The 18,498-nt window shown below is 34.1% G+C and overlaps 1 protein-coding gene across 3 annotated transcripts in view; it reads right to left on the bottom strand.

The window, feature by feature from the left end:
* The window catches only part of LOC117609913 (neurotrimin), a 508,787-nt gene that overhangs the window by 53,076 nt on the left and 437,213 nt on the right, over window positions 1-18,498 (bottom strand). For all 3 annotated transcript variants that reach the window (XR_013062667.1, XM_034336671.2, XM_034336672.2), the window contains exon 7: window positions 15,900-16,049. Coding sequence is in view for 2 of the 3 variants with exons in the window: in XM_034336671.2 (XP_034192562.1) it covers window positions 15,900-16,049 (150 nt within the window). In the remaining variant the exon portion in view is untranslated. The remainder of the gene's footprint in view (window positions 1-15,899; window positions 16,050-18,498) is intronic.

Raw genomic sequence — 18,498 nt, 5'->3', positions numbered from 1 at the left:
CCAAAGTTTTTGATGGTAGTGTAGGAAAAAGACGTATGTAAGCAGCTACGTGCCGATCTGTTCCATCGATCTCTTTTTGCATTTTTGCGTTTACATCAATTACGCTTAGCAGAGTGGTACAGTCAACCCAATGATTAAAAATCATAACACGCAACGTATACTATAATTATTATATACAATTGTCAAGGAAATATTTAAGATGTAATAATTTTTATAATAGAAAAAATAAGACAGAAAGAATAAAAAACACCTCTTTTTGAAGCGATTTATTATGAAGACAGCTTTCTATGGAATTATTAAGTTTATCGGAAAGTTCTGTTCGATAATGTCATCTCAAGTTTCCAAAGATAAGTCATTTTACAGAAATGGAATCCACAAATTACCATCACGCTGGGAAAAGATCATTAGTAACAAGGAAATTATATTGTTCAGTAAATATTAATACATGTATTGAAAATGTATTGCTTTCTTTTAATTCAAAAACGGACAGAACTTTTCGGTAAACCTAATACAACCATGTGCATTTATAGTTCGCTTATTATTAAGAAATTTCAAAATCATAATGATTGTTATAAAAAATAACATGAAATAGAAAAATCTGTTGAAATCATATGAAATTTTTTTCAAGGGTGATAAAACTCTTGTTACCACATATCATATAATTTATAAGGAGCGAAAATCAATTGTTATTTGTCATTATGTTTGAAAAGCAAAATTAAACATGTTATTTCTGCAACGTTTATAAAGTCTATTGTTTTATAAATGAAAACATTTGTTTAAAAAAAATAAATACAGCAAGGATAAACAAAGAATTAAAGATTAAAGATTGATGCAACAATCAAAAGGAGCTTTGAAAAATTAATATGTTCTTTAAATCCAATTTTCGCTTTGTTCTTGTTTTTAGAGCTTGTATAGATTTTGGAAAATTATCATGAAAGGTTATAAAGTTTTATAACGAACCAAAATTATACCATTTTATTTAAAAAAAAAAACGACAGTCATTTGTATGATAAAATTTTTGATACATAGGTAATTCGAAAAAATCTCCATGAGTCACATTGTAGAATTTTAATTAAAAAAAAAAAAATATTTTAAAAAAGAGGTTACAAATATAATTTTAAGTTATTTGATGACTTTTGATTTATGCTATATGTTGCCAAATTTCATAAAAGTTATACAATAAAAAGGTATAAACTCAGTCAGTTATGTACAATTTTATAATTTCTTGAATCAAAGAATCAAATGTTTCAAGAGGTTTGAAATTTTGTGTAACTGAACTGTGAAAAATTTTTGAAATATTATCCTTGCTTCAAGGAATCCTTCATCGACACATGCAGACGACAGCATAGAAAAAGATACCAGAAAATTTAGGGAGGTCTCCTCATTATGCAACAGCCAGATATACATATGTATAGTACATATATACTATGTGCGGAGCATAGTATATACTTGCATACATATCACCCATAAATTCTAAGACTTGGGTGTTCAAGTTTATAATGCGTCAGTTGCCATTGAAATTATATACTTGAAAAACATTCCAAGTTAGCTGGCTGCGAGAAATGTTTAAGAAACGTACATAAATTACAAATTGAATAACGACTATACATATAAAAAATAATGATATTTATACACCATTACAATTTCGCTTGTAAGATAATCATAGTCATGTATAGCTAATAGAATGAAGTTCAAAAACCTCGAAGAAAATAACGTTTCATACATTTTAATGAAGCTGGAAAATTGATCTTTTATTCAGATTCTGTCACGTTGGTCGAAATTGGTTACGTTTCTTTATTCAAGAAATAATAAATATTTATAGTAAATTAATGTATAGAGGGTGGCCCAATAAGAACCAAATACCTAAGTGTTTCTTTGAACACGAAGTAACAAAGGTATGTTCTGACACGAATTGCATTGTTCGATAACTGAAATGTGCTGACAGAAGATACTTTAATGGTATTACATCTTCTTTTTAAAAAAAATGACTTTAGGTTGAAAATGTAGAAGAAAGTATAGGTTCGAGGAACTCCCCCTTGGGTTTTCGCATAACGACTCCAGACTCGGAAGTTCTAGAATTAATGGCTGATCTTAACTCTTTAAAGACGAATTTTTAATACACATGTTATTCGCAACTTATATAAATTTTCATAATCAATATAAGTGTATAATCGGAGATCTGACTAGGTTTCTCTAAAATTTTAAGATTCTGGAATTCTAGGATCCTAAAAAGAATTTCAGAAATTTCAAGATTCTGAAATTCTGAAATTCTAAAATTAGAAAATTAGAAGACTAAGATTCTAAGGTCCTAAAATTTCTTAATATAGTTTTAGTAATTATAATTACTTTATATTTTACGTAATCCTGCCAGAGTAAATCTAAGAATGTTAAATTCAGTGATCGCAGTGTAACCATACCAATGTAAAATATTAAACTATCATACTATGTTATCAAAAGAAAAGAAAAATGATTCCCAGTGAGCAATTTTCGCTTAAATGTAATTACATAAACTGTTGAAAGGTACATAAAACGAGACCACATTCAGGAGGCAGAAAATCAATAGACGATCTTAAACTCGGGGCTAAACGTTTTCCTCATGCAATGTAGAAAGCTTAAGAATTTAAAGAAAATTTATGCATGCAATAATTTTTGTCAAACATCGGAGGAAGAGAATAAACAGAAGATACAAATGTGTCCAGTGCAATGTTGCAATAATGTAATACAGGTAAATAGACTGTGGATGTTTATATAAGTATATGTTTTCATAAAATAATTTTTTTTTCCAGATGATTTAAAATATAATGAGCATATTTTGCATAGTTTACACATTCTGAACAATTTATTCCACTTTTTATAAGTACCATGTAGCTTACATAATTTTTACACGCTTGGTATGCTATACATGTATTAACATCCGGTCTACTTATAAATTTTCAAATGTTATTAACATTACTAACAAATGGAGTCAAAATTATAGAGAATTAAAATAATTTTAGTTTATAGGTAATATATAATACAATGAAAAGCAACCATTAAAATACTCTTTCAGTAACACGTTATGTAATGCTCTATCATATATCTTTTAAATTTTTTGTTTCACAAAGAAATTTGTTTTTTATCATTTTAACCGAGGAAACGATTGATGTAATTTTTACTAGTTGACCCGTGCGAACAATTTGCATTCAAACATCAATTTTTAAATAGATTATTAGAAAAATTGAAATTCAACTTTGTTGTGCGCGCCTAACTCTGCTTCAAGTCATCCAATGTAACTGGTCAATAGTTGAAATGGAAGAGCTTGATTTAATGAGTGTTCTTAAACAAAAATGAACACCGTACCTCAATTAGAACCGGAGATAAGAAGCTTTGAGTGAAGAGAAATTCCAGAAAAATCACAGAAAAATCACGTTTGAGTGTATAACTTAAGAGGGGCGAAAGGTAGATGTATTCCAATGCTTGTTGCGTTATCTACACAAGAATATCTTTCATTTAAAAAACAAATAATGCAAATCGGGCGGATAGAACTGCCGCACGAACTCGGAATAGAATTCATCAATTTTTTTAATATATAGATTTCGACATTATCAAGACAAGTTAACAAGTTAGATAGCCTTTATATTGATTTGCTTGCAGTGGACTCTGTTGCAGTTATACATATGTCATGTGACTGATTTGACTTTCACACGGATTTTCAATCATACTAGTACTGCTCTTACACCATCATAGTCTACGAAGATAATACACTTCTATCTTCCTTCTCTCTCTAAAAGAAAACCCGGAAACTTGACAAATTTTCCACTTCTACAGCTCTGTCCGTGGCAATATAACGAGAGTCTACTGAATGTAGGTGTCACTGTTGCATTTATAACATACGATTATCATAAATTATATTTGTATACTATAGAATGATTTGAAAGTTATAAAATTCAAAAGCTTGAGTTTTTTCATAACTAAACGAATAAAAAATTGAAAAAAATTATTGAAATATATAAGCAATTGAAAATTAAATATTCGCTAATGAATAATGTGAAGCTGTAAACTAATTAATTCATTACAAAGATCATTTGATAAGTTGCTAAATGCAGGATTGTAGGGGCGGAAATTTTCAGGCACTTGCTACTTATCGAGCAACTAATGAGAATGCACGCTCTCCTCCCAGTTCAACTGCTTCCTTGCTCAATATGACCACATATAGGGTAGCCCCGCTGTAATAATTTTTATATTATCTTAATTACTTCCGTTATTTTTGAAAATATGGGAAAATACATTATTCACAAAAGTTATATGGTATCAAACGGGCCGTTAAGTAACAGTAATAATTTTTTTTTAACATCTTATGCATAAATTTCATAACAATATTTAGCGTTTTTTAGCATTTCACATTCTTTATATTCTTATGTATACAACTAACTTTGTTTTATAATTTTATATAATTATTTATACCCAATACGAAATTTAATTGGTTATAATTGAAGATATTTAAAATTTTTTAATAAAACAATATGGTATGCATTTACATTTTTCATAATTAAAGATGTGCGAGTTGAACGAGACACCTTATACCTACAGTACTCGTCCGCTTAATGTTTGCGTCGGGGCTCTAGAGGCCTAAGTGATGAATTTGGCTGATACTTTTAGAATAATTGAATTTTAAGCCTAATTCTAATTATAATTTGCACAGTCAAAGATCGTTGAATGACAAGTATGCATGATATTTCGATTTCTTTTTGTTTGTTTCAAAATTCAAGCAATGAATAAAACTATGACTGATGCAACTATAGAAAAAATCATAAGGGAAGAAGTTAAATATATGCGAATTACATATGCCACCGTATACAGGGTGTCCCAGAACTGGGGTAGGACCCGTGGATGGATGATTGCTGAGGTTTTATTCTAAACAACCTTTTCCTTTGCCAAAATGTTGGTTAAGGCTTCGTTTTCGAGTTATTAACGAAAAACACTGGCCAATCAGAGCGCGCCTTTAGCACGGCCCGAACTGCTAGAGTGTTGGGTATGCTCTGCGTTTAAACCATGGTCGCGATCAGTAGTTATGTAAACGTAAATTAGATATGAGCTGTTAACAGAAGATCTGTATATAGATTCTAAATAATCCCCGTAATGGATGCACGTCCAAAAAAATTAAAATATTAATGTTTATCATATATAAAACAAATATTTGAATAAATAGTCCATTTTCTACTGAACTTCACTTGTAATTTAATTGTACGTATTGATATCAATAATATCGATACTTCATTCCCAATTGATGTATATCGATACTTTTTGGTTATCGATACGTATCGATACCAAATATCGATACAATTCAGAAATATGCCCATCACTACTGTATATTCGTTTGGGATTTATGGGCATCGATTGTTTGGGTCATTGGTCCAGTGTAGGGGGTGCATACGTGCATAAGTAATGCGTGTGGGGTAGAGCCAGTACGAAATGGCTACTTACCAAGAAGTTACTTATCGAACGGTGTCTGTAATTATTTCAACTGAATGAAAGGCAATTTTTATTAAGAATATTGTTGCAATATTTGCACAATTATTTTCATCAAATCATCAAATTTCAAATTGGTATAACATATATTTTTTTACACATTTTTATGAATTTAATTATCCTTTCTATATTTAAAAATTTGTCATTTGATATGCCGTAATCTAATACAAGGTTACATGTCATACACAAGTGTGTGTGTGAACATGCTGTACCTCGTTAACGGAGAGGCCTAGGATCACACGGTTGGTCTCATATTACTCATCAGTGATCGGAGATGTGCCTTTTGAAAATAAATTTAACCTATCGATAACAGGAAGTCATCTGACACAACAACTTCTTTTACTTAATGGAATTAAGATACAGCAAATGTAAAGCAAATGTTATGTCCCCGTCTCTGAAATTTCCTTATTTGGAGTTAGATGCGTACATACACCCAGCATAGACAGTCTTCTAGAAAATTCGTGACCAACGCGAAGCAAAGCCCTCGGAATCACGTAGAGTCCGTCTCCACCACTCTTATTACAGTAAAAGCTGGATATATGCAACAAAAGTTTGGCTGGATATATGCAACATCGCTATCCATTCCACTTCGGGGGATCCCCCTAAGCCGAACCGAGCCGCTCGGCGAGGAAACCGTGTAATATGACCCGACCGTAATATCGGTGTGACTAATACTAATTGAACGATAAAACTTTTTTATTTTTAACTTTTTCTTAATGAAACTTTTACTAACGCATTTGTGAGATTTTTCTGATTAAAATAACACCAAACACGATATAGTTTGAATTATATTTATAAACAATAGTAATAGAATAAACAATATAGAATTGACACCTCGGCTACATATGTATAAGGCAGGCTGTACACCAAAGATACATCAAACACGCAACATGCAACATGCAACACGTTGCATGTTGTGTACGAACGTAGAATAGGTAACGCGGCACGGTACAAACGATTTGTACGGACACAGAATGGATATATGCAACGTTTAAATGCCCAGAATCGACACCTCGGCTGGATATATGCAACATTAAACGCCCAGAATCGACACCTCGGCTGGATATATGCAATGTTTAAATGCCCAGAATCGACACCTCGGCTGGATATATGCAACGTTTGAAACCCGAGCCGACACCGCAACCGGTTTTCATTTCCAATCCTACTTTACTTTTCGCCAACTTTTAACATCAATTTTAGCAAGTAATTATAATTGAAACTATATCGTGTTTGGTACCACTTTAATCACAAAAATCTCACCAATGCGCTAGTACAAGTTTCATTAAATAAAAGTCAAAAATAAAAAAGTTTTTTGATTCAATTAGTATTAGTCACACCGATACGTTTCGGCTCTTTCCTTTGATCATCGGACCTCTCTCTTTCTGCCACTGTCTGTCCTTTTCTACGTTCACGCTTGGCTGCTCGTCGCGTGTAACCCGAGATTCGACACCTCGACTGGGTATATGCAACGTCTGAGTCCCAATGTTTGTTGCATATGTTACGTCCCTAGTCATAACCCATTTTCGTCTTTCGCCATTTCAAGGAGGTCTCGCTTTGGAATCCGCGTAACATCAGCGTTTTTTCGCTTAGCGACGCCCGCGATACGAAATCGGGGAACTCGCGGAATGCGATGGCGAAAACCCTTTGCTTGCAGGTTTTCGCAAGCAAAGAGCGTGACCTACTCCCCTTTTGGGAGTATAAGTTATCGCCACAACGCAGGTACGCCAGTTCCGTGATAGCGTAAAGCAGAGACGAAGTTCTGTCCGTTCGCGACCCGCAGTAGATCCGCGAGTAAGGCTAAACTCGAAACCAGGAAGATCATCGACGAAGTGCTCGGCCGACGGTTCAACACGAGTGTATCGCCGTGGTCTGAGATAACAGACCCATAATTGGGCCAAATCCAGGAGTGCACCCGTGTGCTGTGCAGGACCACCACCAACTGCTTGTATCTCCAAGGTCGAGTCGTAGCCACGCGTCGCGAGTCTAGTGTATCGTCCGAACCGCGAAGCAAGCGAAAACCGAGACCCTCAGTGTGAATGACCATCGAGTGAATACGAGAACGAACGAGCGACGAACAACACCCGAAGTCGGCGAAGGGTATGTAACAACAGGGACAGAATAGATATATATCTATTGAAGACCCATACATGTCTATCTTTAATAATTGAACACTCCATCCTGTACTCCTACACTACCTGCAAGGAAGGTCAAGGTACGCTTTAGCGTTTTGATCGGCAGAACCCAGAACATAGTAATAGTAGAATAACCACCTATAAGGTGGGACGTAACACATATATCCAACTTTTACTGTACATGGAAGCAGAAAATAAATATAAGCAAATGTGAAACGATTTTGTTCCGACCATACGTTTCCCGGTCATCAGACGCTAATCGTGATGTCCGCAGAAACTACAAACGGTTCCACCTCCACGATTCGAAAAACTCTGACATATTAATTCCACACAAAAATGTAGTAAGATATCTAGGAGTTTACTTAGATTTTCACTTAAATTATAAGCAATATATAAAAATTCAAATTGATAAAGTGCAGAAGACGTTCTTTAGACTGAAAAGATTATTTTATTAATCAAGACCTTATGTTATAAGACATTGATCAGACCCATAATAACTTATGGATGTCAGATATGATTCAATGTAAATGCAAGTATCATGGAAAAAGCTCGATTTTTTGAGAGGAAATGCATCCGAGCATGCATGAATATGTATAGATCTCCCGAAACAAATTACACGAAATATATTAATACCCCTACATTATATAACGCGGCACAGATAATCAGAATAGATTTGTTCATCTTAAAACTTATCAGGCAACACTGGGCAAATATCAAAAGTATTTCTGAAAATAACTTAATATACAGTTCCACGTACCCCAGCACAATGTACTTCAATAAAACTATGCAGACTGGCTACGTGCCCCCGGAAGCATTCATATATTTAGATAGTTCGGATTTAATACGGAATGTAAATAATTTGCCTATTATATATCATGTGTACAGGAAACCTAACGATACAAAAATATTATATAGTAAAAACATATCTGTAAATGATTCTGATATGCGCTTTAATATTAAGTTATCAAATTACGATTTATGTATTAGATAATCATCGTGATGATACTGAGAAGTTTTGGTGGCTAAGTAAATAAGTACATTGGCTAAATTTATTATATTAACAACCAGGGGATTGTAATTACCATGTTCCTATCTAATTTTATAAGTTTTTGTAAGTTTTATAGGTTACATAATCCCCACTCGATTTATTACAGATAATATAGTTGTATTTCTCTTATGTACATATAATATCTAGATAAGGCTTCTATATTGGCAATATTCGTGATACAGAATAGTGGTATAACTATATAACTTCGTGTACCTGCATATATATTAAGACGGTATATATATAGAGCAATTGTGCATCTCTATATATTGAACCATTATACCAAAGTTATCGCGCATTGTGAACTTTATACACTGATAGACAGTAGCATTAAGTGCAATTTAATTAAGACATAGTTACAGACGACGTGTGCTCTATTTTTAGAGCCTTGGTTCTAGTTAGATGTAAGTGTTAACTTTAGTACGTTAAGTTTATTTTTGTAATATTGTTATTGTTATTTTTGCACAATAAACGTACATTTAAAAAAAAAAAAAAAAAGATCGTCTGTTGTCAGCTCCACTGACGAGTCTAACAGGTCGCTCCCGAGACAAAAAACACCTTTTTCCTCCCCTCTCCTACATGTTAAGCATCATTCTGATCGTTGTAGTCCGTCTCCGTTTGCTCGCGTTCGTGAAAACCGGAGAAGGATTAGAAGATTCCTCTTGCTTCGAGGAATCGAAACTAAACCTCTTAAATTCAATTCACGAAAAATTGTAAATTAGAATTCAACTTCATTGAACATCGCGACAGTTTACACTCAACAGTTGTAAGGTCCCATCAAGGAGAATAAATTCAAATCATTTTATAACTTTTTTACCCATTGCTGTTCAATTATATTAACCAGTCCAGAAAAACCAACTAAGGTGTACCTTTACCGCTCGAGGCGCACTAATCAAGTTACGAGACCTAACACTAACATTTCCTACGGCTCCCTACGTTAGCCATACGTAGGATCGTCTCCGCGTCTACTTTCTTAGGCTCCCAGTTCTGATAACAGCACTGGTTAAGCCATTAACAATTCCATAACCGAAATTAAGCACCAGCACGTAACACAAAGCTGTAGAGGACGTCAAGAGAATGCTAGAAAATTTTTTTTGGTCGAAAAATTCCATGTTTTTATTATTTTGTTTCTTTTAAAACTATGATTTTTAGTGATCATTTTATTCCCTGACCTAGATACAATTTCATAGAAATATTTCCTTCTTTTCGTATTTTCTATCTGATTTCCTACGAGTTCTTTTATACTATGGTCTGAAACTATCTGTATGTTCTTGCGGAATGTCGTTTGTTCCACTGGTGTCTTTGCACTGCTGGTTCAGATTTGGCATTTTCTACCTCTCGTGCATGTAATTTCGAAATTCATCGTGTCTTTGCTCGAGGCTCTGCGGTTGAACATCTTTTACGGCTGACGGTTGGTATTCCTTTCTGAGTCTTTTCTCCCAAACCACTCCGTATCAAACGTGGTTTCCCGTGTTCGCGTACAGAAAGATACTTTTCTTCGTACTAATGTTTCATAGTGTCTTGATTTGCTCTGAATTCGTTTCATTTTGTACATCAAGCTTCAGTACAGTACGATCGAGTTATTAACAATTGGCTATTATCATAATCCCAAAACACTCCCTACAAAATTAGTTAAAAATAATCCGTCTATTATAATCAAATTTCGGCTATTGTTATCAACTGTGATAATTACATTTGGAAACAAATGATAAGAATTCTTAGCAAATTAATACTAAATAGACTTTTTATTCGAAACGTATTTAATTTTACCTTTTACACGAGTGCGTGACTAATACGTAAAAATGTTGGAATTCGAAGTACAGTAATGCTTCGAAATAAGCAACTTGCTAGCCCCTCTTCTTTGTTTGAAATCGCCCGCAAAGTGAGAGATACGTGAAATGAGTGAGAGGTCCTTGAAAGCGCGAAGCCGATGTTTAGGGTAATAAATTTCACGCTTGACTGAGCAGTGACATCGGTTAATAGAAGAAGGATGGAATATATATAATGCTTTCTCAGTCGGGTATATTTGCTTCGAAATAAAGCATAGTGCGAGAATGAGAGGGCATGTTATACTCTATCCTTGTCCAAAAAATAACATCGCTGCTCGGCCGATCACTTTATGATTTGCCGCTACCTCGGATCTCTCACTCGTTTCTCGCGTTCTCTATCGTCCCGTTTCGAGAACAAAGTCAAGCCGAATAGCTACCTGCTTCGAAATAAGCAACTGTTCGGTCCCGAGCCACTTGCTTATTTCGAAGCATTACTGTAATGCTTTCTCAGTCGGGTATATTTGCTTCGAAATAAAGCATAGTGCGAGAATGAGAGGGCATGCTATATTCTATCTTTATTCAAAAAATAACATCGCTGCTCGGCCGATCACTTTATGATTTGCCGCTACCTCGGATCTCGCACTCGTTTCTCGCGTTCTCTATCGTCTCGTTTCGAGAACAAAGTCAAGCCGAATAGCAACCTGCTTCGAAATAAGCAACTGTTCGGTCCCGAGTCACTTGCTTATTTCGAAGCATTACTGGATACCCTTTAGTTTTTCAAAACACATTGTTGCAATGCTAGGGGATTATAATGATTATGATTTGTAAGGTAATTAATTTCTTTTCTTACATATAGTTACTTTCAATCATACTGTATTTTAATGGATACGATTAAATTTTTAATTGGAAGTGTATTTGTTCTGAATTTTAGAATTTTGGAACTCTGCAGCTGTAAGATTCTCGTATTCTGAAGTTCTGGAATTTTTAAATACTAAAATTTTTGAATTCTGGAATTCTAGAGTTTTTGAGTTCTAGAATCCTCACATGTTTGAGTTTTGATACCTTTGAATTCTGAAATTTTTTAATTCAGGAACTTCGAAATTCTGAAATTCTTTAGTTCTGGAACTTTGGAATTCTGAAATTTTTAAATCCTGAACTTTTTGAATTTTTGAATTTCGTTAATACTATATGTTGACTGCTAAAAGGATATTATTTTACTCATATCAGTTCAATTAAGAAGTTACTAACTGAACCTAATAATTTCCGCACCTATTTGTGCATAAACTATTAATTGGAAAAATTGATTACGTATGAGATGTTTTAATAATAATTTCAATAAATATACAGGATTGCCTGGTAATAAGCAACACGCTCGGGTCTGGCCTGTTGCTTATTACGGATCAGGTAGGCTATTCGGCTCGGCTGTGTTCTCGAAACGGGACGATAGAGAACACGAGAAACAAGTGCGAGATCCGAGGTAGCGGCAAATCATAAAGTGATCGGCCGAGTAAGGATGTTATTTTTTGAACAAGAATAGAATATAGCACGCCCTCTCATTCTCACACTATTTCGCTTATATCAAGGCAAATATGCTAGACTGAGAAAGCATTATATATATTCCATCCTTCTTCTACTAACCGATGTCACTGCTCAGTCGAGCGTGACAATTTATTACCCAAAACATCGGCTTCTCGCTTTCACGGATCTCTCACTCATTTCTCGGACCTCTCACTTTGCGGGCGACATTAAACGAAAAGGTGGGGATAAAGATTTGCTTATTTCAAGCCAGAAAACTGTTGCTTATTACGGATCAATACTGTACTACTATCAGAAAAGCTTTGTTGATGAATAGTTTAGCAGATCTAAACGATTCCCTTTTTACGGCGAAGCCCTTTTATTTTCTCTGATTGAATCAATTGGAGGTAACTATTAACGTGGTTTTGCATTGTTACGTGCGGCGCGCGCGCGTGTGATTGTGACGCTACTGTATGGAAGTGTCAGCTGATGTAAGAGTGTAAGAGTATGAAATGTGGTAGTGTGTTAGTCGAGCAATGCAATTATCGATACCGTGACGCGCGTGTGACGCCGTAAAGCCAGAAAATGTTACTAAATATTTGTGAGTTCGGAGATACGCTAGTCCCATAGGGGCCCTTTCATCAGATCGCTAATATAATAGGATTTATGAAGGAGGCTAACAAAAGGTTACGTTAAAGAAAATTAGATTTGATTAAAATGAATCAAAAATGGTATATTGTAAAATAAAAGTATTAAAATATAATGAAATACATATAATATTGAAAAGTATAAAATATATAAAATATTGGAATGTGAAGAGTATATAAAATATTGAAAAGTATAAAATATATAAAATATTGAAATATGATAATAGGTATAAAATATTAAAATACAATGAAATATGATGAGATGTAATAATGCGATTAAATATACGAGAATGCGGATTTAGCTCATGAACAATTTAAATTTGAGACACACAATTACTGGCCGGAAATAGACAGATACATGTGATAAAATACAATTTAGAATTAGGAATTTCCAATTGAAGAAGACTCTTACAATCAAAACTGACTACGTCAATTTTGACTACTGGAAATTCCTCGGTAAGATATTCATAAAATAACCGGAAGAGTAATGGAAACGACTCACCGGATTATGTGGAAAAACTCCGTATATGAGCCCCGATTTCTATTGCTGCTATTTTCCTGTTGACTGGTTTCTGGAGGAAGGAGAGTAAAACGCACAGACCTTGAACTGCTACACCGATACACAATTTTGAATGCACGAACTATTGTGAAGTCTATTAAACTAAACTACGTAATTGTATGTATTTATTAAGAAATAGAATTAAACTGGAAAATTAAAATAATGAGTAAAATAATAATCAAAATAAAAGAAAGTAAAATGGATACTGTAGATGGGTTATAATTCCCGCTTGAAAAAGACGTTAGTTGTTGAGGCCCACTGTAAGGCGGCGACACAGATATATGTTCCGGTTTATTCTTGGTATTTTTTCTTTATGTGCCACGTAGTCGCAATCGTAATGTAATGCTTTTATTTCATATATTTACCTTTTAATTTACTCATTATTATGCTATATGTTATTCATTATCATATCGTGTATTAATAAATGCTAGTGTGTAACAGTGAGTATTATTCTCCCCGCACTGCGCCAACAGATACACGAAGATAGAGTCTTTTGCCCTATTTGCTACTTTCGAACAACTTGGAACAAAACTCGTGTCTGAACCACTTCGCGGACCCGCCGACACGCTGCTCACGATTGTACGTCGAAGAGTGTCGCAATCTGTACCTCTCGGAGAAGACCAGGTTGGGCCTCGTCCGAAATTGTTTACATTGCGTTGTTGTGCGCCTAACGAATTAAACGGCGGTGTCGATGCGTAAGGAGGCGGGATTCGCTTATCGATGGTGCAGCAGGGATATGTGCGCTCCTCTCTCTGTTTTAATCTTTCTCTTTCTAATTCGAGAATGTTCCCTTACTCTTCCTGTCATACTAAAGATTTCGATATTCATTAAAGAATAATACATTTTACAAAATTGTTTTGATCTTAACGTTATAGGAAGAAAACATGTTTTTCAAAATTAATACAGATTACTGAATTTGAACGAATGTTAAATAAAAGTTTGAATTCGCATCTTGGACTGACCGGCGTGGAGGAAATACAATATTACAGTATTTAATGAATTAATAGAAAATGTATTATTATAATGTATATATAAGGAATTTCGATCATCTTCGCGGAGCTGATAAGGAACGTTTTAGAGTGGTCGGGATTATCGGACCACACGAATGATGTTTCGGGTTTACTCAGAACCAAAGACGACACGTGATTTTGAACCGTGGAACCACGCTGATTTCGAGGAAGGAATTTGTTACGCTAACAATCGGAATTACGTCTGGAAAAGATAGACTATCTCGAAATATTAAAGATCGTTTCTGCGTTCAATCAGGGGAGGTCCAGAATGTAAAACAATCCATCGATGTTCATGGTTTCCGTTTATACCTCTAACCAAGGTCGAAGGTACAACGGATCAAGATGATGGGGATAGACCCATCAAAAAGAGGACAAAGAGGGGGGGGGGGGGGGACATGGTGAATGTGTAAAAATTTCTGTTCGGAACGTAACACCATTTTCTGCATTGAGGCCGTAATCCTTTCCTTTTTTATATTTTCATGGAAATATCTTTTAATTTTAGTCGTACAGTCCTGAATTATATAATACAACAAAACAGCACTCACGTTCTAATTTTAAAAACTTGTGAAAATACTTGATAGCAAAAAAGGCTACAAAATGAAAGTACGCAATATAATATAATAATTGAGAAGTAGATCAATTGAAAAGTAGTCTTTAATTATATCAACTATTAAAAATGAATCTTTTGTATTTAATTTGTAATTTTATTATTTACTAGCCAATTACCCTTGCTTCGCGCCGCTTTTTTAAAGGCCTCTTTAATTTATTTATTTTTGTGTATTCGTTTCATTTATTTCAAAAAAATTGTATTTCTTCAGAAAGATCACTTTTCTGAACGTTGTGTTCCTGACTCATTCAATGTCTGATTTACCTTTAAATCCATCTACTACCCCCGTTTCAACCCTTCAAAAAGGGAAAATCGAAGTTTTGTTTTACACGTGGCTAATAGATTTCAACACAACGTATTTCTACCAAAGTTCATGTTTTAAATCAAACCGTTACCGAAAAGGTCTAAAATTTCAACCACCTTTTTCACCCCACTGGGAGGCGAATTCTGAAAAATCCCTTCTTAGTGGATGCTTACTTTTTAAGGAGAAGCCATTCCCAAAATTTCAAATTTCTAAGTCCAGTGGTTTGGCTTATTATTAGACATTGATTATCTCTAAATCGGTGAATCAGTTAGGACTTTATATATGTACAGTAGGTTCTCGTTATATTGCCACATGAACGATTTGACCTTGACACAGATTTTCAAGTATATTAGTACCACTCTTATACCATGATAGCCTATGAAGATGACTTTGTCTCCCCTCCTTCATCTAAAGGAAATTTGGAAGTTTGAAAAATTTTCTGCTCCCACAATCTCATCCGCGGCAATATAACGAGAGTTTACTGTATAGAGATTTATTTATAAAAAACCACGATAACAATAATAGAATTTAATACTAGATAACAAAAATAATCAAGTAGAAGAAAGATTTATTGTCGTTTTATAAAAATGACGGTGTTTCAAATTAATTTCAATAACTTGCAGTCATTATACAATGACTGTTTTAACTTTCTTTAATGAAAAGTCGTAATTTCTTTTGCTTTTAAAGTTTGTTATCATTTTTATTTTACATATGATATTCCACTTGCTTATGGCAAACATGCAAAGCCGGGACTATTTAATCTGATTATTTACAGATAAAAGTTGAATATTAATTATACTTACTGTACAGCTTGATTTTTCCGTCGGTTTCGCCTAATGAGTTGGTTGCCACGCACCGAAACGATCCAAAGTCCTGAGGTCGCACAGCTTTTATGGTTAACCTCATGGTTATCTCATATCCCTTTGGAATTGTTTCTACTTCGTAGTTGTTATCTACGGACAAAAGGTATTAATAATAATTAGCAATATTTCCTTTCTCTGAATATGAATTTATTTATTCACTTATTTTGAGTAATTAATTTTTTCCATTTACTTATAAATATTTTTGAAAAATAACATCGTACGCTTCCCTAGGGAAAATGGTTACTTTGGTAAACTTGTAGATGAGGTCCTACCCCTCCGATTTTGATGATTTTTAAATATGTTGTAAAATTCGTCATTTTGAGCAACTTTTTTCCTCTAAGCTATATGTCGGACTCGATTAGTTTGCGAGATATTCGCGAGAAACTATGAGTACTAGCCCATTGAATTTCGCCTGCACGTATACGTCCGCGGCTGTGTGTGCGTCGGCATGCGACCCTCGCTTCTCTAGTGTTTTTGTCAACAGCACCACGTGGCCCGACTACCATTCATATAACGGGTGAGCTTAAAATTAAATTTAACTAATTTCAATAATTTTGACATCGCACTTGTTTGGCCGGCCGCCTACAGGCGGCCGGAATATTAATGTAGCCTAACCTAATCGTGACATGTAAGTAACAGGAAACGTATATCACATTTTTCTGTTACTTATACATGTAGGTTAGGTTAGGTTAGATTAATATTAATAGATCGCCGGCCACGAGTGTCAAATGTTATAATTTGATTTTTCACCTCATCTGTTGTATGATTAGCAGCCGGACCACACGCTGTTGTTTACAGAAACGATAGACAAGAGAGCCGGCGCATCAAATAAACGCGAGTAAATTTTAAATGCGGTAAGGGTGTTAATGTACGTATTGGATAGAAAAGATAACTTGAATTCTATAAAAATTTCAGCACATGTAATTAATTACCTATTAATAAATGCAATGATTATAGCACAGTTGTAATAGTTATTCAAAAAGAGACAAATTATCATTAAAAAGAAAAAAGAAAAAAAGGTTGGGAACCATGGATTTGAACCGTGGCCAGTTCGATTGCGAGTCAAGCGTTTTACCTCGGAGCTAAGCATTTATATGTGTTAGTTTGTCATGCTTCTCAATGTAAGGAGTAACTAACTTTAATTGTTAATATCTTTTAAACAATTAGTCGTCTGCCCCCAAAATGGGGTATAGGCGTATTCAGGGCGACGAGCTCTACAAGGTGGCAAAGTTTCATTAATAAGTGAGCGTAACACTTGGGTAGTTCCCCTCGTCAGTGTACAGGCAGAATTCGCTGTAGTAGTAACAATATTCTTTCGCGAATATCTCGCAAACCAATCGAGTCCGACATATAACTTAGAGGAAAAAAGTTGCTTCAAATGACGAATTTTATAACATATTTAAAAATCATCAAAATCGGAGGGGGAGGACCTCATCGACAAGTTCACCCAAAATTTTATTTAATATTTGCTTTATTATTAATATTTTTTCAATTACATGTTAAGCTTTGTAATATTTAATTATTGAAACTATATTACTTTTTTCAAAATTAATCTTAACATCCTAAAAACCAGAATGTTTAAAGTTTTTTAAATATGATTACAATTTTTAATATTTTTACGTGTAGGCAAACTTATTCGTATTATTTTAATAATAGTCTAATTATTATTATAGTTACATGAATCTAAAATATCAATATGAATTTATCCATCAAATAAAATTGCCTTCTTAAAATTATGTTAGTTAATTATATTTTTTCAACGAACAATATTAAAGCAAAGTATGTATAATATATGGTAACTCTGGAGTATCCCTTTTCTATATCGCCATTTTTCTTTTATGTACATACATATGTACAGGGTGTCTGCGCTAAAGTGTGACAGGTGTTTTATTTCGTAATTATTGATGACACGAAAAATTGTTTATATGGAAATTGCACCATAGAAAATTTATTCATATCATATTTATAATAGCAACACGTAGAAGCATATCATTTATTATCATTAACTTCGTGACCATGTAATGATAATTGGTTCTTACTAAAAAGAAAATTAACATGGTAGATGTCATTCAAAATAATAGTGGTTCAACTCATAGAGCTCTACCAACAATGCAACATGTACATTTGCATAGAGCGAAAAATGTTAGGATGGCAAAATTGATCTAATCTACATAAAACTCAAATACAATAAATTATAAAATAAATCACATAAAAAGTATAATTATTTGACAAGAGTGAATGCTAATAGAGATGCACTACTATTATTCAGAGTGACACATATGATAGTAGCCGAATAACATTAGTTTGAAATAACAAGAAGCCCGTTGATGGTTAGATAACTATTTATGTGTGAAGTCGCTTCGACGTTATGAAATTGAGCAAAGTTAATACACCAGCGTAGCGACCACGTTATTCGTGCAGATATCATTTTCGCCGCAGCACAGGTGTCGTATATGTTGGACTTCCACGGTGTTTATTCGTAGCTATAACACCGACAATGCGGAACACCAGACATTGGACTTATTTGCACCTTAAATAC

The sequence above is a fragment of the Osmia lignaria genome, chromosome 9 (genome assembly GCF_051020975.1).
Source record: "Osmia lignaria lignaria isolate PbOS001 chromosome 9, iyOsmLign1, whole genome shotgun sequence".
Lineage (NCBI taxonomy): Eukaryota > Metazoa > Arthropoda > Insecta > Hymenoptera > Megachilidae > Osmia > Osmia lignaria.
Note: the sequence above shows the minus strand (reverse complement) of the source record. Positions and strands in the feature narration are given on the sequence as shown.